Source organism: Patiria miniata, unplaced genomic scaffold (assembly GCF_015706575.1).
Source record: "Patiria miniata isolate m_02_andy unplaced genomic scaffold, ASM1570657v1 HiC_scaffold_7, whole genome shotgun sequence".
Lineage (NCBI taxonomy): Eukaryota > Metazoa > Echinodermata > Asteroidea > Valvatida > Asterinidae > Patiria > Patiria miniata.
The window spans coordinates 14321176-14346569 of NW_024037074.1; the positions used below are offsets into that span (position 1 = coordinate 14321176).

Genomic DNA, 25394 nt, shown 5'->3' on the forward strand with positions numbered 1-25394 from the left:
TACGTCACATTAAAGATGCGTTTTTCCCCATATGTTTTGTACACGTTTTAAAACACTCCACATTGGCACCTTCGTAAATCCGATCGACCTCAGTCTTGATACATACTTAGACCACCACCCACAGATGGTCCTAGAAGAAATTCGTGATCGTGACGTCATCATGTGTTGGGTTACATCACATTAAAGATGCATTTTTCCCCATAGGGTTTGTACACGTTTTAAAACACTCTACTTTGGCACTTTTGTAAATTATGCGATCGACGTTAGACCTGGTACACACTTAGACTACCACCCACAGATGGTCCTAGAAGAAATTCGTGATCGTACCAATGCCAAGATGGGTTATAAATGAACATTCATGTGATGACATCATCAAATGTCATGTGACGTCCCTTAAAGGGGCATTTTGTTCTTCATAGGCCTATATTTACAGACCTTTATGTTCGATTTGGTTATAACTTGACATGTACGTATAATGTGCTGTTATAGATGACATTTTTAGTGACGTCACTGATTGTTCATCATATGCACAGAGTATTTCGAATATCCGAAACAGCTTGTGTTTGTCCACAAACACATCTCTAGTTTCTTTTTTTTTTTTTTCTTATTTTTCCACCTTTCTCCATATGTTTTGTACACGTTTTTCTTCTACCAGGGCACTTTGGCACTTTCGTAAACCCGATCGACATGAGACTTAGTACATACTTAGACCACCACCCTCAGATGGTCCTAGACGAAAATTGTGATCATGACGTCATCAGGTGTCGGGTTACGTCACATTAAAGATGCATTTTTCCCCATATGTTTTGTACACATTCTAAACCACTCCACTTTGGGCACTTTTGTCAATCTGATCAACCTCAGACTTGGTACATACTAAAATCACCACCAACAGATGCCCCTAAAAGAAATTCGTGATCGTACAGTCATCAGGTGTCAAGTTACATCACATTAAAGATGCATTTTTCCCCATTTGTTTTGTACACATTTCAAAATACTCCACTTTGGGCACTTTCGTAAATCTGATTGACTTCAGACTTGGTACATATACTTAGACCACTATCCACAGATGGAACTAAAAGAAATTTGTGATCGTAAAGTCATCAGGTGTCCAGTTACGTCACATCAAAGATGCATTTTCAACAAAGGTTTTGTACATGTACACGTGTTTCTTCAAACCACACACTTAGGCACTTTCATATGTCTGATTGACTTTACACTTGGCAGACACTTAGACCAGCAGCCAAAGATGGTCCTGATGATTTTCGTAACGATGACGTCATCATGTGTCACGTGACATCATATTAAACGTGCATTTTTCAAATTGCTATAACTTCTGAAGTACATGTCCGATTGGGTGGAAACTTTGTATGCACATACACAAGGATGTGTTACAGATGAAAGTTGAAGTGACGTCACCATATGTCGTGTGACGTTCATTAAAGGGGTATATTATTTTCTATTAAAGGTCTATATCTATATGTTCGATTTGGCTGTACGTAACTTGATGTACGTATAATGTGCTGTGTTATAGATAACATTTAAAGTGATGTCATCAAGTGTTCATCACGTGCACAGAGTATTTCAAATATCCGAAACAGCTGTGTTTGTCCACAAACACATTTCTAGTTAGCTGTTTCGGTGACTCACCGAAACAGCTATTGTTTTCGTTAAGATTTTTTTAGCTGTTTCGGTGACACACCGAAACAGCTCTTGTTTTCGTTAAGATTTTTTTTTTTTTTTTTTTTTTTTTTTTTTTTTTTTTTTTTTTTTCTCCTTTTTCAGACTTTTTCTCCATAGGTTTAACACACGTTTCTTCCACCAGTCCACTTTGCCACTTTTTCAAATCCGATTGATTCGAGACTTGATACATACTTAGACCACCACCCACAGATGGTCCTAGAAGAAATTTGTGACGGTGACGTCATCAGGTGTCGGGTTACGTCACATTAAAGATGCATTTTTCCCCATATGTTTTGTACACGTTTTAAAACACTCCAGTTTGGCATCTTCGTAAATCCGATCGACTTTAAACTTGATTCATACTTAGAACACCACCCACAGATGGTTCTAGACGAAATTCGTGATCGTGACGTCATCAAGTGTCAGGTTACGTCACATTAGAGATGCATTTTTCCCCATAGGGTTTGTACATGTGTTAAAACGCTTCATTTCGGCACTATTGTAAATCCGATCGACGTTACACTTGGTACACACTTAGACCATTACCCACAAATGGTCCTTGAAGAAATTCGTGATCGTGACGTCATCAGGTGTCACGTTACTTCACATTAAAGATGCACATTTTCCCCATATGTTTTGTTCACGTTTTAAAACACTCCACCTTGGCACCTTCATAAATGCGATCGACCTCAGACTTAATACATACTTAGACCACCACCCAAAGATGGTCCTAGAAGAAATGTGTGATCGTGACGTCATCAGGTGTTGGGTTACGTCACATTAAAGATGCATTTTTCCCCATAGGGTTTGTACACGTTTTAAAACATTCTACTTTGGCACTTTTGTAAATCCGATCCACGTTAGACTTGGTACACACTTAGACTACCACCCACAGATGGTCCTAGAAGAAATTCGTGATTGTGACATCATCAGGTGTAAGGTTACTTCACATTAAAGATGCATTTTTCCCCGTAGGTTTTGTACACTTTTTTCTTCAAATCATACTTTGGCACTATATGTCTGATTGACTTTTCACTTGGCAGATGACATTCGAAGTGACTTCATCAAGTGTTCATCATGTGCACAGAGTATTTTAAATATCCGAAACAGCTTGTGTTTGTCCACAAACACATTTCTAGTTTTTTCTTTTTTTTTTTCTTTTTTTTTTCTCCTTTTTCAGACTTTTTCTCCATAGGTTTAACACACGTTTCTTCCACCAGTCCACTTTGCCACTTTTTCAAATCCGATTGATTTCAGACTTGATACATACTCAGACCACCACCCACAGATGGTCCTAGAAGAAATTCGTGACCGTGACGTCATCAGGTGTTGGGTTACGTCACATTAAAGATGCATTTTTCCCCATATGTTTTGTACACGTTTTAAAACACTCCAGTTTGGCCTCTTCGTAAATCCGATCGACCTCAGACTTGAAACATACTTAGACCACCACCCACAGATGGTCCTAGAAGAAATTTGTGATCGTGCCGTCATCTGGTGTTGGGTTACGTCACATTAAAGATGCATTTTTCCCCATAGGGTTTGTACACGTTATAAAACACTCTACTTTGGCACTTTTGTAAATCCGATCGACGTCAAACTTGGTACACACTTAAACTACCACCCACAGATGGTCCTAGAAGAAATTCGTGATCGTGACGTCATCAGGTGTAAGGTTACGTCACATTAAAGATACATTTTTCCCCATAGGGTTTGTACACGTTTTAAAACATTCTACTTTGGCACTTTTGTAAATCCGATCGACGTCAGACTTGGTACACACTTAAACTACCACCCACAGATGGTCCTAGAAGAAATTCGTGATCGTGACGTCATCAGGTGTTGGGTTACGTCACATTAAAGATGCATTTTTCCCCATAGGGTTTGTACACGTTTTAAAACATTCTACTTTGGCACTTTCGTAAATCCCATCGAAGTTAGACTTAATACACACTTAGACTACCACCTACAGATGGTCCTAGAAGAATTTTGTGATCGTGACATCATCAGGTGTAAGGTTACTTCACATTAAAGATGCATTTTTCCCCATAGGGTTTGTACACGTTTTTCTTCAAATCATACTTTGGCACTATATGTCTGATTAACTTTTCACTTGGCAGATGACATTCGAAGTGACTTCATCAAGTGTTCATCACGTGCACAGAGTATTTCAAATATCCGAAACAGCTTGTGTTTGTCCACAAACACATTTCTAGTTTTTCCTTTTTTTTTAGCTGTTTCGGTGACACACCGAAACAGCTCTTGTTTTCGTTAAGATTTTTAGCTGTTTCGGTGACACACCGAAACAGCTCTTGTTTTCGTTAAGATTTTTTTTTTTCTTTTTTTTTCTTTTTTTTTTTTTAGCTGTTTCGGTGACTCACCGAAACAGCTATTGTTTTCGTTAAGATTTTTTTTTTTCTTTTTTTTTTTTTTTTTTTTTTTTTTTTTTTTTCTCCTTTTTCAGACTTTTTCTCCATAGGTTTAACACACGTTTCTTCCACCAGTCCACTTTGCCACTTTTTCAAATCCGATTGATTCGAGACTTGATACATACTTAGACCACCACCCACAGATGGTCCTAGAAGAAATTTGTGACGGTGACGTCATCAGGTGTCGGGTTACGTCACATTAAAGATGCATTTTTCCCCATATGTTTTGTACACGTTTTAAAACACTCCAGTTTGGCATCTTCGTAAATCCGATCGACTTTAAACTTGATTCATACTTAGAACACCACCCACAGATGGTTCTAGACGAAATTCGTGATCGTGACGTCATCAAGTGTCAGGTTACGTCACATTAAAGATGCATTTTCCCCATAGGGTTTGTACATGTGTTAAAACGCTTCATTTCGGCACTATTGTAAATCCGATCGACGTTACACTTGGTACACACTTAGACCATTACCCACAAATGGTCCTTGAAGAAATTCGTGATCGTGACGTCATCAGGTGTCACGTTACTTCACATTAAAGATGCACATTTTCCCCATATGTTTTGTTCACGTTTTAAAACACTCCACCTTGGCACCTTCATAAATGCGATCGACCTCAGACTTAATACATACTTAGACCACCACCCAAAGATGGTCCTAGAAGAAATGTGTGATCGTGACGTCATCAGGTGTTGGGTTACGTCACATTAAAGATGCATTTTTCCCCATAGGGTTTGTACACGTTTTAAAACATTCTACTTTGGCACTTTTGTAAATCCGATCCACGTTAGACTTGGTACACACTTAGACTACCACCCACAGATGGTCCTAGAAGAAATTCGTGATTGTGACATCATCAGGTGTAAGGTTACTTCACATTAAAGATGCATTTTTCCCCGTAGGTTTTGTACACTTTTTTCTTCAAATCATACTTTGGCACTATATGTCTGATTGACTTTTCACTTGGCAGATGACATTCGAAGTGACTTCATCAAGTGTTCATCATGTGCACAGAGTATTTTAAATATCCGAAACAGCTTGTGTTTGTCCACAAACACATTTCTAGTTTTTTTTTTTTCTCCTTTTTCAGACTTTTTCTCCATAGGTTTAACACACGTTTCTTCCACCAGTCCACTTTGCCACTTTTTCAAATCCGATTGATTCGAGACTTGATACATACTTAGACCACCACCCACAGATGGTCCTAGAAGAAATTTGTGACGGTGACGTCATCAGGTGTCGGGTTACGTCACATTAAAGATGCATTTTTCCCCATATGTTTTGTACACGTTTTAAAACACTCCAGTTTGGCATCTTCGTAAATCCGATCGACTTTAAACTTGATTCATACTTAGACCACCACCCACAGATGGTTCTAGACGAAATTCGTGATCGTGACGTCATCAAGTGTCAGGTTACGTCACATTAAAGATGCATTTTTCCCCATAGGGTTTGTACATGTGTTAAAACGCTTCATTTCGGCACTATTGTAAATCCGATCGACGTTACACTTGGTACACACTTAGACCATTACCCACAAATGGTCCTTGAAGAAATTCGTGATCGTGACGTCATCAGGTGTCACGTTACTTCACATTAAAGATGCACATTTTCCCCATATGTTTTGTTCACGTTTTAAAACACTCCACCTTGGCACCTTCATAAATGCGATCGACCTCAGACTTAATACATACTTAGACCACCACCCAAAGATGGTCCTAGAAGAAATGTGTGATCGTGACGTCATCAGGTGTTGGGTTACGTCACATTAAAGATGCATTTTTCCCCATAGGGTTTGTACACGTTTTAAAACATTCTACTTTGGCACTTTTGTAAATCCGATCCACGTTAGACTTGGTACACACTTAGACTACCACCCACAGATGGTCCTAGAAGAAATTCGTGATTGTGACATCATCAGGTGTAAGGTTACTTCACATTAAAGATGCATTTTTCCCCGTAGGTTTTGTACACTTTTTTCTTCAAATCATACTTTGGCACTATATGTCTGATTGACTTTTCACTTGGCAGATGACATTCGAAGTGACTTCATCAAGTGTTCATCATGTGCACAGAGTATTTTAAATATCCGAAACAGCTTGTGTTTGTCCACAAACACATTTCTAGTTTTTAGCTGTTTCGGTGACACACCGAAACAGCTCTTGTTTTCGTTAAGATTTTTTTTTTCTTTTTTTTTCTTTTTTTTTTTCAGACTTTTTCTCCATAGGTTTAACACACGTTTCTTCAGCCAGTCCACTTTGCCACTTTTTAAAATCCGATCGATTTCAGACTTGGTACATACTTAGACCACCACCCACAGATGGTCCTAGAGGAAATTTGTGACCGTGACGTCATCAGGTGTCGGGTTACGTCACATTATAGATGCATTTTTCCCCATATGTTTTGTACACGTTTTAAAAGACTCCACTTTGGCCTCTTCGTCAATCCGATCGACCTCAGACTTGATACATACTTAGACCACCACCCACAGATGGTTGTAGAAGAAATTCGTGACCGTGACGTCATCAGGTGTCGGGTTACGTCACATTATAGATGCATTTTCCCCCATATGTTTTGTACACGTTTTAAAACACTCCACGTTGGCCTCTTGGTAAATCCGATCGACCTCAAACTTGATACATACTTAGATTATCATCCACAGATGGCCCTGGAAGAAATTCGTGACCGTGACATCCTCAGGTGTCAGGTTACGTCACATTAAAGATGCATTTTCCCCATAGGGTTTGTACACGTTTTCATAAAACACTCCACTTTGGCACTTTCATAAATTCGATGGACTTTACACTTGGCACACACTTAGACCATCACCCACAGATGGTCCAAGAACAAATTTGTGATCGTGACGTCATCAGGTGTTGGTTTATGTCACATTAAAGATGCATTTTTCCCCGTAGGGTTTGTACACGTTTTAAAACATTCTACTTTGGCACTTTGGTAAATCCGATCGACATTAGACTTTGTACACACTTAGACTACCACCCACAGATGGTCCTAGAAAAAATTCGTGATCGTGACATCATCAGGTGTAAGGTTACTTTACATTAAAGATGCATTTTCCCCATAGGTTTTGTACACGTTTTTCTTCAAACCATGTACTTTGGCACTGTATCATCTGATTGACTTTTCACTTGGCAGATGACATTCGAAGTGACTTCATCAAGTGTTCATCACGTGCACAGAGTATTTCAAATATCCGAAACAGCTTGTGTTTGTCCACAAACACATTTTTTTTCTTTTTTTTTCTTTTTTTTTTCAGACTTTTTCTCCATAGGTTTAACACACGTTTCTTCAGCCAGTCCACTTTGCCACTTTTTTAAATCCGATCGATTTTAGACTTGGTACATACTTAGACCACCACCCACAGATGGTCCTAGAGGAAATTTGTGACCGTGACGTCATCAGGTGTCGGGTTACGTCACATTATAGATGCATTTTTCCCCATATGTTTTGTACACGTTTTAAAAGACTCCACTTTGGCCTCTTTGTCAATCCGATCGACCTCAGACTTGATACATACTTAGACCACCACCCACAGATGGTTGTAGAAGAAATTCGTGACCGTGACGTCATCAGGTGTCGGGTTACGTCACATTATAGATGCATTTTCCCCCATATGTTTTGTACACGTTTTAAAACACTCCACGTTGGCCTCTTGGTAAATCCGATCGACCTCAAACTTGATACATACTTAGATTATCACCCACAGATGGCCCTAGAAGAAATTCGTGACCGTGACATCCTCAGGTGTCAGGTTACGTCACATTAAAGATGCATTTTCCCCATAGGGTTTGTACACGTTTTCATAAAACACTCCACTTTGGCACTTTCATAAATTTGATGGACTTTACACTTGGCACACACTTAGACCATCACCCACAGATGGTCCTAGAACAAATTTGTGATCGTGACGTCATCAGGTGTTGGTTTACGTCACGTTAAAGATGCATTTTTCCCCGTAGGGTTTGTACACGTTTTAAAACATTCTACTTTGGTAAATCCGATCGACATTAGACTTTGTACACACTTAGACTACCACCCACAGATGGTCCTAGAAAAAATTCGTGATCGTGACATCATCAGGTGTAAGGTTACTTCACATTAAAGATGCATTTTCCCCATAGGTGTTGTACACGTTTTTCTTCAAACCATGTACTTTGGCACTGTATGTCTGATTGACTTTTCACTTGGCAGATGACATTCGAAGTGACTTCATCACATGTTCATCACGTGCACAGAGTATTTCAAATATCCGAAACAGCTTGTGTTTGTCCACAAACACATTTCTAGTTTTCTTTTTCAGTCAATTCGCCCATAGGGTTTGTACACATTTTCCTTCTACCATGCCACTTTGGCACTTTTGTAAATCTGATCGACTTCAGACTTGGTACATACTTAGACAATCATCCAGAGAGGGTCCTAGAAGAAAATTGTCATCATGACATCATCAGGTGTCAAGTTACGTAACTTTAAAGGGGCATTTTTTGTCCATAGGGTTTGTACACGTTCTTTTCTCCATAGGGTTTGTACACGTTCTTTTCTCCATAGGGTTTGTACACGTTCTTTTCTCCATAGGGTTTGTACACGTTGTTTTCTCCATAGGGTTTGTACACGTTCTTTTTTCCATAGGGTTTGTACACGTTCTTTTCTCCATAGGGTTTGTACACGTTCTATTCTTCATAGGGTTGATATTGGGATCTGTTATATTTGATAGGTGAAATCATAGTGACTTTATTTGCTGTCATGTGAGGGCACCCTGACTTTGCATCATTTCCATCCCCATGGCTCCAGATGTATATGCTTACGATTTGGTTGAAACTTTGTATTCACACAAACTTGGATAAGTTATACTGTACACTGTATACCAGAATATAGGTCAAGATGACGTCATGACATCGTTACATATCATCTGAGGTCACATTAAAGGGCGTATGTCTGAGACGTATAGCTATAGAACAATAGTTCCAATTTTGGTGGTGCCTTTTTTTCTGCGATATCTCCATGATTTGATTACATGTCGCGTAATGTGTCGTTAAAATGGTGGATTTCCATCTGATTTGGTTGTTACTTGATATGTACCGAAATCGGGGTGTGGTATAGATTAAAATTCAACTGACATCATAATGTCAACTCGTTGGAAGTGATGTCACATTAAACGGACATTTTTTTTCTGAGGCCAATAATGTCTGAACTATACGTCGGATTGGGTTTTGACCTGCGATAAACATACATGTAAGTAGGCCTACATTGTATACCAGGATGTAAGATGTACAAAAAATTAAGAAATTTGATAATGATGTCGTGAAATGTTCAGCTTTTTTCGCTTTAATTTTGGTTGTATTCTTGTCAGACCTCGCACACAACTGTGGCACTGTTAAAGTTGTTTGCTGCCCTCTAGTGTTTTAAATGATCTACCTATAATGAAACGTTCGAGATTGTCAGGATTATATTTCGAGGGGCAAAATTACATACAATCTGAGGAATCAATGTGTGCAGTTAAAAGGAGACAGTCATGTGACGAATGCAGGGGGCGGGGATAAAAGGATATCATCAGAGAAGGGCAAAACTGGATACCAAGTGATGATTTGGGCAGTCATATACATGTAGGCTGATAACGTTTTAAAAAAAATCAGAGGTGCTTAGTAAACTGTAAATGTAAAGAATACAATATTTACATAGAAGCACCCCCCCCCATATTGCACAACCATGCCCATTGCCTACCATGTGAGAAAAAATCATCCTTGTTTGCCATTCAAGTGTCAATAAAAATGACTTCACACTATTTTTCATTTGTTTACCAGGTAGTTTGCTTTACATAATCACTCTTAGAATCAGAGACATGTGTCCTGAATTACAAATTCTTACACAAGTCAGATGTAACTCGGACACCAAAATTGGACCCTAAATTTATGGAATCACCCACCTACGCTTTGCACGCGCACCCGTTCCCAAACGCAAAGAAAAGAGGACTGTGCACACATTGAACCACGTGGATTTAGGACGTCTGACATAAATCGACTTCACACACTTGTCACACACGGCAAAAACTTGGAATCCCCACACAAAGGTTCTGGGTTCGATAGCTGCCGATGGCCACGTCAATCTTTTTCATTCAAAGACAGAAAAAACACCGAAACAGCTCGGTGTTTGTTTACCTACAAACACAACGTCCGTCTAGTTTATTATTATTATTATTCACAACAGCCAATCACAGAGCCGTATCATTATTAATGCCGTGTAGAACACCCAACAGCCCTTGGTCTACAGACTGTACTGTGTATGTCTAATGTAATACTGCGAGCGGCAGTTACATTTACAACTCAGCATAAATAATCGAGGCGCCCTCTGATTGGCTGTTCTGATCTTCGGATGCGATTTTGTCCCCGCATATTATACTGCCACAGCACAGTCTAGGCGAAAATGCTACGTACGTAAGTACGTTCAATGCAACCATTACCAGTGTTCATTCGTGTGTATGCTTTCGTTTCACGGAACCCACTACGGCAGATTCTTGAACATGTTGAAGGTTTGATACGGTAAAAAAATTAAAATTAATTGAAATAGAAAAAAATCAAAATGGGCGGCCTGGAGCCGGCCTTGACTGATTCGCCGAGGCCAGAAGGCTCCAAGGCCGAGGCCGAGGTCATAAAAATTGGCCTCGAGGCCAGCCTCGAGACCTCGAACACTGATAGGAACCTTATTAATATTTGTCTGGCTTGAAAATATTGACAGATATTGCAAACACTGGCCAAGTTCGCGCAAGGACTATAGTTGACCAATGGTTAACTAACGTTTGCCCGAACTCTGTCTAGTCAACGGTGGTTGACTACGCTAGTCGACTATTTGGAACCAGCCTACTGGGGTTGGTTGCTTCGCTGGTAACCAATAGCCGCGCGCATTCATAATGCTAGCAGAGAGCCAGGATCCAGAAGTTTTGCGATGACATTTTGACCAGTGTTTAACTAGAGACCTGGAGACATTCGCACGTTGCTATCAGTGCGCAGTCGTAAGGTACGTCACAAATCAACCACTAGTCGACTAATGGTCCTTGCCCGAACTTGGCCCATAGTGTTACAGCTTTGAAAACTGGACATATTTTAAACCTTTTTTTCCTTCAGTTTCAACAAAAAATACTCAACAAATCAAAATGATTTTTAGCACATAGTTTGATCATTATAAGGGAAACGAACCCTGAAAGTTGCATGAAGATACGGTCTTCCAAATTATGGGAGAAATTGATGTTCAAAGAATTCGCCATTGAACATCCACATGTCTGTGTGCGTGTTGTTTCATGCAAAATAAAGTATTACGTAACCTTTAGAAATTGGCCCTTGCAACCACATGGCATATAGATATGTACATGTATAGGCCAGGCACATGGTACATGTAATTATGGGGCACAAACTGGATGTTAACTTACATTTCATGCAAGTAATACAGCTACCAATTTTGATGGACATATTTTTTGGAAAATTTGGCAGACCAATACAGAGTATTGCGTTGTACTGGATAACAGCAACGAGAAGCAGCCTGGCTATTGGTATGATGTGCCCTGCACTGAGCAGCATAGATACATCTGCAGCAGAAAAACGGGTAAAACGTAGTTTGTTTTCCACCATTACTGTCATATTTTTTTTTAATTGGCTTAGGTTGCACCATTTTTCTTGTGTACCACCACCAAGGGAAGTAGTGTACTGGTATATCTATCAAATGAATTAAAACATTACCATAGGCCATGCAAATGAAGAGAAACCTGCTTTTCTGCATAGTTGCATAGTTTCTTTTAAATGATCTTAACAGTTTACTACCGGTGTAATATTTCAGTTGACTCAGACATGATGTCTCAAATTGATATGACATAATATTGGATGACAATGTGTACGTAAACTACCTTATTTCTGTTTGTCTTTCCTTTTCCTTTTGTATTCTCTGTTTTTGTGCAGATGATAGCGACAATGACAAACCAATACCTGGGACTCGATGCACTGACGATTTCATTCCGTTTGGCAGTAGTGCATGTTTTTACTTGTACAATAACGCAACCAAAAGTTATGATGATGCACAAGCTGCATGTCGTGCCATCAACCCAGGGCCCCAATACGAAGTGAATCTTGCTACAGTACTGAATGGCTACGAGTCAGCTCTCGTGGAGACTTTGATGTACTCATTTGATGTACCATCTGCTTGGATTGGATTGAAATCAAATAACGTGAGTTTCTTCTTAAACAAGCAGTTTTTTTCATTCTTTGAATTTGAAATTCATAATTTTATGAAATATAATGTTACAGTGAGTAACCAGTCTCAAGGATAGGCCTAACTATACATGTAAGGGACTAAAAAATTGAATAGTCATCCGTGTTCTCCAACAAAGCCTGGTGGCGCCACCAAACTTTACGCAACTGCCGACATTAGATTATAGATTAGTCGTTGCCATCCTTCCAAATCAAGTTGCAGGATGTTAAACTCTACACTCTATCCTGGCAAGTTGCAACCAAAAAAAGGAAGGTTTTCTATAATAAGCCTTTTCGCTATAAAAATTGCGTGTGTGTGCATCATGTTCAATGATGTATACAGTTTTTGAAGGTAGGGCCTAAATAGTTTACCACAGGTGTGTGAATCGTAGCGGGGGAACATCAAAATCAAAGGAAAAGTTCTTGTTCTTAGTGAATGCCAAATTGTGAATTTTTTTTTACCGCACCACAGTTTTAAGGTTTTTGTATGCTCCAACTTTTGAGTGAACAAAAATTTCTATTCCTTTTGAAGATATAAATGCAGAATGCGGATTCAGTTACCGTATCTCTCTTAGACTATTGTGCATTCATCTGCTTTGTTTATCTCCCGAGAATAAATTATTCATTTTGATATGCACGCACGCAGTTGAATAGCGAAAAGGCTCATCTGAAAGTGTGGACAAAATCTCATTCGTGCAAAATAATTAACCTCGTTTGAAAAAAAAAGTCAAGCAAGCAATGAATGTTGGCAGTTAGTATGCATGCACGTTACTTGCTGCAGTCAAGCAAGCGATGAATGTGAAAGAGGTGGCAGTCGGTTGTACATCCCGGCTCAGCATGCCGCGGGAATCGGCACTACTAATGTACGGACCCGGGTACAGTGCTGTTTTGAGATTTGGATTTCGCGGGCCGTGGGGTACAGGTACAAAGTACCCATCGTTGCATGAAAATGAATTAATCCTTTGCTTCGGCTCTTTCTGATCGGTGCACATGGTGAAAAATGAAAAGTCGCGCAGCTGCGCATAAACACGTGGGCTGCTATAGGCCCCCTATATGTAACTGCTAGATAATAATGCAGTCGACTCGATCCAGACCGTGACCGTGACCGTCCGTGACTTGTTCGAATTAGAGCCGGGTAAATTTGTACCCGGGTCCATCAGAGCCAATTCCAGCACTCGACGGGTTCCACCCTACATAAGTACATATGGTGTTCATTGAAAGGAGGGTACCAGTGTGTACATGCAAACCGTGTGCATATATGTACATGTACTTAACTACTTGTGCTTTGCAGTGAATCAGTCTATTCTTGGCGGCATGGAGATCGTCCTGGTAAAAAAAACATACGCAAGGAACAAGCTTGCTTTTAATAACACATTAAACTTAGTTTCACATGAAAAAAACCACACATTCGAAACCAAGTACGTAGTGGAATAACATGTTTTGCTTGCCGAATTAATCCACCGAGCACGGACCTCACAAGGTGACACCGTTATTCTTTACATGTAATTTCAACAGCTTATGTTTTTCATTGAATTTCTGGGAGCCGGTTCTGACTCGGAAACGGTTCTTTTTTGAGAACCGGAACTGGCTCCAGAAAGATTGGAACCGCACAAGCCTAGTATGTGGAGCCTGTAGGCCAGATCGTTCACAATATACCAGGATATTATGAAGATTTGGCAGGATTGGTATGGACCAGCCATTAGAACTTGGGACTTGATGCAGCTTGAAAGTTTAAAGTTCAAAGAGTGTGCCACTGGATTCTTGCACACCAGAGGATCACATGTCTAGCAAACACGCTTTGAGTTAATTAAAGTTGACCATGTTTGAGTCTACTTTCTTTGAATGTCTAGAATGAATTTGGATGGGAGATTGACTACCCTATAGTCTATACTAATTGGGGAACGGATGAACCCAGTGGTCAAACTGGTGAAGGATGTGTGCGTGCTAGGATCGATGGGAACAATTGGGACGACACAACCTGTGCTGACACAGCAGCATACATTTGCCGTTTCGATAAACTAGGTAAGAAAAAAAACCTCTTAACGTTCAGAATAAACAATGTTGGTGCTTGTAGAATGCTTGTGACCTGATGATCTGGAAAAAAGTGATGACAAAGATCACAAAATGAGTTACATACATGTGTGGGCCTACAGTAAGAGACCAAAATTATATTTTCAAATATTGCTTTAGCTACAGGCTCACATAGCCATAGCTTGATTTTTTTTATTTGGCATGGTTTATAAACAGTGTTTACTCGGTGATGTTCCAAGTGATTATGAGAAAAAATTCATGAAAACTACATGTACTCAGGTGGAATCCACGACCTCCTGTTTACTAGTGCAGAAGTCTGGTAGTGTGTAATGCAACAAAATTCTTCATAAGATGGAATTTGCATCAGGGTGATGTAAATTACATATTTTTTTCCAATAATGTGAATATTTTCTCATAATCACTCGGGACATTACTGAGTATGCAGTCTTTATAAAATATGGTGGTAAAGGACGACAAAGCCCCCAATATTGAATTCATATAGGTTTTAATAGAATATACATGTAATGGCAGGGATAAAGGAAACAGCTGGGATCTGTAAAAAGAAAAAGAAAAAAAAAGAAGAGTGGTATGGCTCGCAAAAAAGAAGAAGTGAAATAGAAAAACACAAAACCAATTAACTGTATGTGCACTTTTTTGTATTTATCAGAAGGTTTTTAACATTGACTTAAGTTTACAATCAGGGGCCAATTTTATGTAGCGTTTTGTACCAGCCAAAGTGTACATTGTGAATGTTCTCAGCTTCTATCTGCTAATTAGCAATATTTTCTGCTTTGATAGCTACTTGTGTAAAAATTGATCCAGATATTCTTTTACTAATTCCTGATAGCAACAGTCTCCAAGTCCCCATTTCAATGGCAACTCTGAACTATGCAATTATTTGTCATTCTTTCAGCTATGACGTACCCAACTCCTGACCCAGATACAGTGATTTTACCCTGCCCCAATAGTGACTGGATCTCCCAAGGTGAAAACTGCTACTACTTCTCTGACAGAAAGACAGACTGGGGAGAGGCCAATTACAGGTAAGGCCAGGGGAGGAACAGTGACACAGAAATTTAGTTTTATTTGTTTGATTGACTTCAATGCAATTGCAACATTCCCCTCGGCCAGTAGACTTCTGGCCTCTGATATGCAGGGAATTCCTTTATTGAACTGGAATGAGAAAAGACATTCAACCGTAGACTCTTATATAAGCACGCAGCACCACTCCTTTTTTCACTTTCAGGCTTATTACGGTATCCAATCCTGTTCGGTATGGCGATATATATGAAAAACCGCAAACCACAAATTCACTGTTACCGCATTGTACCGCGAGGTCTTACCTATTCAGGGGCAGAACCAGAGATATGGTCCATTGAACACAAACACTCAAAAATCAATTTGTGCCACTTTCTACATTATTAGGCCTAATAGTAATAATGACAAGACAAGACATGGCACCTGTTCAAATCCGACTTCAATTGAGGTTCGCAATTCTAGAAGATATGTTTTTATTATGATGATTTGGAGAGTGTGTTACAAATAATGAAAAGAACATTATAATATGAATAACAAAAGTGTTTCTTCACCTATTCATTATTAATTGTTTTTCTGCACGATCATACATGTGTATAATAATGGCAATGCTGCTGTTTATAGTATCAACTTACGGAAAGTGGCACAAATTGATTTTTGAGAGTTTGTGTTCAACAGATCATATCTCTGGTTCGGCAAAAGCAAAATTGATAAACAAATAGCATTTGAAAGCTGAATATTCCAGGTTTAACATATAAGCATCATGAAACATTTTTCAATATTCCAAGGACACAGCTAGGCCCATTTCTGCTTGCAGCATTTTTTTAGGGAACAGGCTGTGCATGCCACAGATGTCTGCCCGCTGATGCATCCACAGACTATTTACACAATGGTCCGTGATGTAACACAGCCTTGCAAACTAGGCTATGTAATGAAGACTTGTTTGCACTGAATGATGGCAAGGCCTGAGCTTGTAATTTTTGAGCTTGTAATTTTTGAGCTGGAATATCATCCTCATTTTTGACCTATCTGTTTTGGAAAATAATTGCAGTCCAAACCATGGATGGACTGGTAGATGAAAGCAATGTCTGCAAACTTATGGTTCATTGCAGCCACTTAGGGTTTATATTTCTTCTTTGTACAAAGATGCATGCGGATGTATGACGGTGCCATGCTTGCGAGCATCACTTCATCAGCTGACAACGAATTCATTTATACAACAATGCAAGCCAAACACCAAAAAGAACTTTATGTTTGGATTGGACTGACACGTGTACAGACTGGCAATGATAATTGGGGTAAGTGGTAACAAGCCTTGTTCATATTTAGCATTGACTGCTGTCTGTGGAGATACAACTAAATCAACTTGGAGTCAGTTATGGCTCTGTCCTGCTCAATTAACTCCTATACAGTTACAAACTGAGGTGGGACCTAAATTTGAACACAGATCTATAATGACCGTATATGAAGAGTGTCCTACACAAACATGTTGAGCTGTCACCAGCGATCGCAAAATTAAAGTGCCATCAAATTGTCATGCATGGAATTCATTATAACATTGAAACGTTCCTGTTCCCTTACAATAGTGCCATTGAAACTGGGGTATTCCAATTTAAACAGAATTGTTCTAATTGAACAAAAGCCAGGCTGCACGTTTACTCCTTCAAACGTAAATCCTTACAATTTCTTGGAAGGAATTTGAATTGTGGGTTCTACGTGGGCAAATGTTTAATGGCAAATTCTGAATTGTTTTTAAATTTAAAATAATTAAGACTACATGTAGGAGGGTAAATGGCTGAAGTATGCAATTTCATCAGTTTCTCTTTTCCAGATGAGAAAAGTACTGTGCTTACATAAAAATCTATTCACAGCTGCACTCTTGTACTAAAGAAAGGGACACCTATAAGTGGTGCATTTGCATTTAAGCAAATGATGCAATGCACAGTGGTGCATTTGCATTTAAGCAAATGATGCAATTAGTGCACAAGCTTTCTGTGTCATTTCTGGAAGTCATTTTTGATTACAGTGCATTGTCTCTGTTATGGATATATATGTCTTCAAAGTGCTCCATGCATTTCTCTGTTTTGAGTGAACATGCATTGTATTGTCTGTCTTATTTTCTCAGGCACATTTGAGTGGATTGATCAGGAAGAGTTGAATTACGCCCTCTGGAGTGCAGACCAGCCTGACGGAAATGATCCAAATGCAGCTCTGTTGGAGTCTTGTGTTGCCATGTCCATTACCACTGCAGGTGCAGGGGCCTGGCTGGACGAAATTTGCCAGTTCAGTGCCCTCTACTCTGTTTGCAAACTGCCCAAACGTGAGCATATCACAGTCAATATTCTGAACTGCGACCAACATGAAACCATTTACATATTCTCTCTGCATCACTTTGACTCAAATTTTAGATTTAAAATTTTAAATTTACAAATCATATACTCCTTTACGGCAACAGTAAATAAAATACAAGTGTGACAAGTGGTATAGGCTCTGACAGAGGTGGTAAAAGAATGCTGCTTTCCAAATACCTCACTGACCACCATGACCACTGGTTGAAATGAAGACAATGGTAAATTCCAGCATTCCTCCTTTCCATGCAACAATTTCAGGAGGGGGTCCTGATTGTGTAGCCACCCATTTTCAGGTCTTTAAATTTCTGAGATAATTTGTTTGACGATCTTAAAATGTTTGTGAAACGTTCATATTCACATCAAATCATTTTCCACTCTAGATGCTCATTTATTCTTTTAATTATTGGATCTGTTTTTGTTTTTGCGTTTCAGAGAACTCTTATCAGGCACGGAGTAAGTCACATAGATTTTTATATTTCTATAATATACATGTATCTATTTTTTCCATAAGGAACATTTTTGTTGACATTTTGAGACCTTTATATGTGTAGAACAATTGTGACTGTTTTTTTATCTGATAACAGAATTGATATTTATTTTAATGCTTGTAGTTATTCATGTACTTGCTTTAGATCAGTTAGATGTTATTTACACATGATAAAATAAAATGTGGTTGCAAACTTACCAATTTATTAAGTTTTTATGGTATGTTAAAACAATATTTGAGCCAGTTTTTCCTCTAAAGAATAGCTGAGATTATACACATAAAAGATCAATTGATGCAAGCTCTCATTTTCAAAATTTGATTTTAAGTCTTAGCACTATTCCAAGAAATCAAAATTTCACGAAATACGGCCAAACCTTTATGGAGGTGTGCTGAGAAAGACATGCATGATGATGAACCACAAATCAAGAGATGAATCTCAGGACTTGGTGTATTGTTGATGACTGGGTTTAAAACTTTGCCTATATTGGAATAACTGAATACAGTTTGTGGCGGGAATGTTGAAGAGTTAAAAGTTGGAGATCAGTGCTACTTTCCAAGTACTCTTTTGGGACCTACACAGTCTGACAAAACCTGGACTGAAGCAGAGAATACATGTCGCGAATATCGTGGCCACCTGACGACTGCCAAGGATCTGGATGAGCAAAACTTGGTGCGGACATTGGTAAGTAATCCATCAGATATTATTCTATGCTGATTGTATAGAACTGCTTAACAATCATAGTGCATCCAACTGAAAGATATATAGTATTATACGACACCTGAATAAATCCCCGTCATCTGATTGGTGGATTTTTTATCACATTTCATTGAATTATTCGTCCCAACACACGGTGCACGCACGGCGCGCAGTGCAATGGAAGTTCTATTGCACGGTGAATAGAACTCCCATTGCACGGTGTCACTGCTGCTGGTGGTGGCACTGTTTTAAATCGAGATTGAACATGATGGTTCTCAACCTGTTGAACAGTTTGCATAAATTAAATATGATGAACTTGTCGAAATTTTTAACAGTTTTTAATCTGACTAAATGGCTATTAAAAGTCAACCAATCAGATGACCAGGATTTATTCAGGTGTTATATGAAACAAATAATGAATGTTTCATTCATGACAGCTGAAATGTTCAATTCCATGGAACATTTCACCTGTCACTTCATGAAATAATTCTTACCATTGCACTCACAAATATTCATTATTTAACCTTATGCATGGTTCAGAACACTTTGTGGGGGTGCCTTGTGATATCTACCTTTGTGTCACAAGTGTGGATCGATTTGCTCCTAAAGTTTGCATGCTCAATGCATTGTTTATTTCTAATTAATATAAGTTAAGGATGTGTGTGTTTTCACCATTTGCTTGCGCTGATCATACCCGACTCACCCAAGAAGCTGATGACAGGCGGGCACGCTCTTAAGATAGTGGATGACGTGGGCGCCCCTCCCCCCCCCCCCCAAAAAAAAAAACTAAATGAGTGAGAGGTGGGTACCTGCTAAGTGATCAGGAGGGTGCATGCTTAGCTATGCAGGCGACTTGCCTGCGTAGTGGGTGACAGGGGGACGTTTGCCCGCAAAGTGGCTGCTTCCCCCACAAAGCAGACAAGAGGTTGTGAAGCCGCCTCCCCTGAGAAACTTGCAAGACTATCAACTGACAGGTGAATTTACTTAAAACATTCTTTGTTCTTCAAGAAATATTTACGAACCCAAACTCTATTGTTGAATCCAACAGATATTTTGTTCATGTTTAGGTAAAATGATTTTATGCTTTTTTCTGTTTATAGTCATTCGGTTTTGCAAGGAGTTACTGGCTTGGTTTGCGGGATGAAGGCGCAGGCTTTGGGTGAGTGATATGTATTGACATAAAGAACAGCAGCAGCTATAGGACATTCCAAAAATGTTCTCAAAGAACAAACCCTGAGTACAATCCCTGGCATGAAACTCTTTCGAAATTATTTCACCGTTTCGCCTGTCAAGCACAAGTCAGTTTACTACTTTACATTATCTTCATTTTATTTTATGTGAAAATGAACCAGAACAATAATGACATAGCAATGAAAAAAAAATCAAATTAACAAACGTAATTAAATATAGTCCATCTTTGATTAATTGAAAATTATATCAATAGTTTTTGTTCTAATGCTTGCTGGCCTAGAGGCATGTGCTATACAGAGTCAAACAGAAAGTGATCGATTTAGAAAAAAGACATTTAAAATATGTGGCTCACTCAGTTTACTATAAAATAACATAGGAATAAAGTACATGTTCTTAACTATACTGGTAGTAACAGTGAACTGTTTACGTAATTTGCATACGTGTACCGGTACGCTTTAATCAGAAGATATTTGTATTTTAATGGAAATACCACAACATTCAGCTGTCCCCACTGATCATTTACTATTGTTATTTTTGTTGTTGTTGTTAATTTATTTATTTATTTCTGGAAGTGAAACCAAGGATTCCCTGAAAGTGGCCTAGGCACTGTATGTGTATTATATGTACCTCCACACGGGCCACTGACCCTCTTTTCAATAAGCCATTGCGAGTAACCTATACCCTTTGGGACATTTGAGGGACATTTGAAAAACATCTGGTACACAGACTTGCTCAGAATGCTTGGTACATTTTAACTTTGAATTCTCCAGACCAAAGACACTGTTGCTAATCACATGATTCGGGGCAAGCTCTTGCATAGTTACGTAAGAGATGCTCGGCACCAATACATCGTTCACAATGGGTGAGAAATGGCACAAAGACACCAGACCATGCCGGAGCTGGGGGTTGCTAGCATAAGGCTTGCCCCGAATCACGTGATATAGTAACAGTCTCTTTGATTGGGAGAATGCAAACTTAAAACGTGCAAAGCATTGGATTGAGTCAGCGTTCCATATTTTATTCAAATTTAAATCGCAAATGGCTTATTCTTGGATAACAGACTTGCAACCAGCCTGTTCATCCTAAAGCTAAACTTTGTCTTTGTAGTAGCAGTCAAGAGTCTGTCAAACTCTCTCATTGTCACTGATGAGTGGGCACTTGTGCTCCCAGCCCTTTAATAATAATAAAAATGATAATAATACTAATACTGATTTAAAATTTATAATGCGCCTTTTGCATGAAAATGATCAAAAGCGTTTTAGAGAATCTATACATGTAACTACTTTATAATAAAAAAAAAAAAGGATTATGGTAAAAAAATCATGTCACCTCGCCATTGCCCAAACCGAAGTATGGGGACACATCTGTCTCGCCAACAGGGAGATTATATTACGTAAGCCTAACCCTACTGACATCGGTGATGTCTCGATCTTCCCCAGAGACAGACATCTCTAACCCTACCTACGAATTAAGCATCTGTACTTACCCGGCACGATGACGCTAGAAATACAAACTAAGATGCATAAAACCCTGAAAAATACCTTCATTTACAAATGCTGCAATAAAGAGAAAGGTTTGATTTTTACATTTAAAAGAAGCAAGTTTGTGTTTACTACGTACATGTTTGTGCCAAGGCCCTGTCACCGAGTGAGGGTAACATTTTGCCGCTAGGACAATCCAAAAATGGTCCGTTGTTCCCTGACTGGAGACGGTATCTAGATTTTTTCGTAACAGTAACAAGATCCTGAAAGTATCTTGGAAAAAGACAGTGAATGGCTTTAAATATTAATATAATGATATTAAAATTAATCCTGTATAAAACCGGTAACCATTGCAGTTGACGTAATATTGGTGTTATGTGTTCAAACCTGTATGTATTGGCAATGGTATTGGTAATACCATTCAATGCCATTCAAACAGATGTACACGTGTGTCCCAATGAACTGTCAAAAGGTACTCCTTAATATATGCCTCCTCATCACCACTCAAGCATGGAACACAAACCTGTCAGTGTTTTAGGAACAGATCTGATCTTTACTTTCAATTAAACTTAGCCAAGAGTTTTGACATGTCAGGAAAATTGGGCCATGTCCAAATCAGGTGAGTTGTGGCAAAAACAATGTCAGACTGGGACATCGCTTTAAATTTTTATTTCCAACATTGTTCTATTTTTTTTTTTACTTCACAAAGCTGGAGTGACGGCACTGGGTTTAACATCAGTACAGACTACTCGGCATTCCCTAATGGTCAACTTCCAGACAACCTGGCCGGTGAAGAAGATTGTACAGAACTGCGTATATGGCAGAGTAAGCATAGACCCTTTGCTCTGTGACTCCTTACCAAGGGCATTTTTTTGTCATATAAATTCAGTGAAGATGATTTTTCATATTGTTTTTTTTATGTTCATGATTTTGCTTGGAATTTCATTAATATGAAAACACAAAGTTTTATTAGCCTGGCCTCAGGAAGGAATTATGTTTGCATTTTAAGAGACTGTAGCTGTTGATTACTCACATGAAAGAGAACAGTGGGATCTGAAGATCTGACTGTATTCTACAGAAGAGGGAATGAATGTGTTTGGCACTGCATGTTAACAATGAAAATCATCACAAACTTAATTGCTTTCAGGAACATTAAATGTATGTACATGTAGTTTATCATCAAACCAATTGATCTCACTTTAAGTCCTAACCGTCTAAAGTTTCTGGTGATACTATTTTTGAGATTACATCCTCAAAATTTAGTTTCCCTACTTTATGTCAATCCAGGATTGTATTCTACTGGTTTTTTTTCTGTGACTGAAGTGTAACCCCCCCCCCCTTCCCCCCGTATGTGATGTCGCAAACTTCAATGTCTTTTCAATGCCTATTCAATGCAATAATTTAGATTCAGCATGCCCTGGTGAGAGTGGCACAAGTAAAATTAACAACTTTCCCTTAATTGACTGTGTTTCTGGATCTAGGGACCCAATAGAAATGGGGTAAAAACGAGTGGATTGAAAAATAGTCAAGTTATAGTGTAATATATAATTTCATTGAAAAAAACCTTAAACAATTTTAACCATTCGTTTTCTGAATCTTGCACCTTTTTTGACACACCTTGTACATTCACAGAGGCCCCTTCCAAAGACAACAGCATTGTGCAATGCTTTTGTTACAAAGCAACTACCCCATGCCGGATTATCTGAGCAATAGCTGGCACAGTGCTTTTACAATCGAATGGGGTCATGAGTGTGCAGTTATAGTCAGCTTGCACTGATTAATGTAGTCTTTCCATGGTTCGCAACCCTGAATTGCTTCTAGTGGTAAAATGCCAGTGACTGCTGTTGATCACAATCAACACATGTTTTGGGTTTGTTTTGTTTACAGACGGAGAGTGGGGAAGAAGTGCTTGTGGGAATTTACTCAAGTTTGTCTGCCAACGAGAGGAGACCACAACTACACCATTTCCGCCTTTACCAGGCTATCCAGACTCTGGCGAGTGCCCCAAGGATTACTTCAGGCTGGACAACATGTGCTTCAACTTGAGAGGCACAGATGAAAGTCAACGTGTGGGCTGGATCACTGCCAGAGATGATTGTAAGACGCCTTCAGTTGCAGGGACAACCCTTGCCACTATTAGCAACCCTGGACAGCAAGGTAAAGTCCACATAAAAAAAACTACTGAGTGACAACTGAGTATTTACTGGGTGTTTGCTGATGAACAAGTCACCAGGGTTGATGTAAACTTGTGAAAGTGACTATTATACTACATGTATAAAGCACAAAAGGTGTACAGTTGTGCGTGTTTACAATGTAAATCGAAGACACACACGTGCAACATCATCGATGAATTGAGGACAGGAACCAAATTGAGGTTGCAAAAAAGTTATAAAAGTATAAACAAAGGAAAAGGGAAGATGAACAAAAGGACACCTTGATTTACACCGTAAACAACCTGCATGTATGTGTATGTGAGTATGTAAACACAGGCTATTATTGAGTAGGGACAAAAGGGTCAGGGCACAAACAAAGGGTCCACAATTGACCGATAGTCCACGATTGAATTAGTGTACATTACCAATGAGAGCCGTTGCTAGAAAGTTTTAGTACAAACAAAGGAATGAGGATTAGGGACAATTGGGGGTCCATGATTGCCGTTGTTTACAAAGATGCGTGTTTTTGTGTGTGTATGTACAGGGTTCCTTATCAGGTATAAAACACAATAGAACAGTAGATCCTATAAGGAAGTCTTTAGATCTTCCCCACAAGGGAAATGCTATGGAGTTTGAGATTTCAGTAGGAACAAAGAAAAACACAAGAAGGGCAACAAAAGTCTTCCTCATACATGTAAGTATGCGTTTGTAAGGCTGTGTGTCTCCATGAATTGTTGATGAGTTCATCTTTAGTGAGTTCATTACCCAGTAAGTGAGATATCATGAACCCACAAAGCCGGCATTTGCCCACGCATGATGACGTCATCAATGGTATGTGACGTCACCTTAACATGCTTAAAGGTCTATATTTAAAAAAAAAAATTATATCTAGAGAACTGTAAGTCCAGTTGGTTTGGATCTTGGTATGTAAACAGGGCCGTGTTACAGACAAAAATTGCAGTGACGTCATTTTGATGTCATGAGTAATGACATCAATATCGGGAAAACTACTAGAACAGCTTAATAGTCATGGAGTAAACTCATAAGAAATAAACATATACCAGTATGCGGAAAAGCCCTATGTTCTGTTCCTTGGACAGACTTACATTGTAAATCTAGTCTTTTTTTTTCTATGGGGTTTGTACACGTTTTTCTTCCACCAGTATACTTTGGCACTTTCGACTTCAGACTTGGCACATACTTAGAGTTAGCCCTGATGGTCTCTGAAGATATTTGTCCATGACATTATCAGGTGTCAAGTTTCACATTAAATGTGAATTTTGCAAAGCCTTATACATCTTCTGAAGTACAAGTCAGATTGGGTCAAAAATGTGTTGGTATGTAGACAGGGACGTATTATAGATGAAAATTCAAGTAACTTTGTGATGATGTCATCACAAGTCATGTGACGTCACATTAATCCTCCTATGCAAACATACATTTTGTGCCAAGTCCTTTCAGTCAAAATCAAACAAGTGACTGTTTTCAACAGTTTAGAATTCCCAGCCTGCATAAAGCAGGATTGACTGGCTGTGACTGTTTATGTAACTTGATACAGCTATGTTTTGACTCTAGGTGAGTGATAAAACAGCTGTTACCACA

General features: G+C 39.0%; 1 protein-coding gene across 2 annotated transcripts in view; it reads left to right on the plus strand.

The window, feature by feature from the left end:
- LOC119744597 (macrophage mannose receptor 1-like) overlaps positions 1–25394 on the plus strand; it is a 75246-nt gene that overhangs the window by 10802 nt on the left and 39050 nt on the right. For both annotated transcript variants that reach the window (XM_038220604.1, XM_038220605.1), the window contains exons 5-15: positions 11617–11728; positions 12079–12344; positions 14217–14388; positions 15311–15440; positions 16579–16730; positions 17558–17752; positions 18216–18236; positions 18774–18952; positions 20068–20126; positions 22349–22464; positions 23527–23796. In XM_038220604.1, coding sequence (XP_038076532.1) covers positions 11617–11728; positions 12079–12344; positions 14217–14388; positions 15311–15440; positions 16579–16730; positions 17558–17752; positions 18216–18236; positions 18774–18952; positions 20068–20126; positions 22349–22464; positions 23527–23796 — 1672 coding nt within the window. The remainder of the gene's footprint in view (positions 1–11616; positions 11729–12078; positions 12345–14216; positions 14389–15310; positions 15441–16578; positions 16731–17557; positions 17753–18215; positions 18237–18773; positions 18953–20067; positions 20127–22348; positions 22465–23526; positions 23797–25394) is intronic.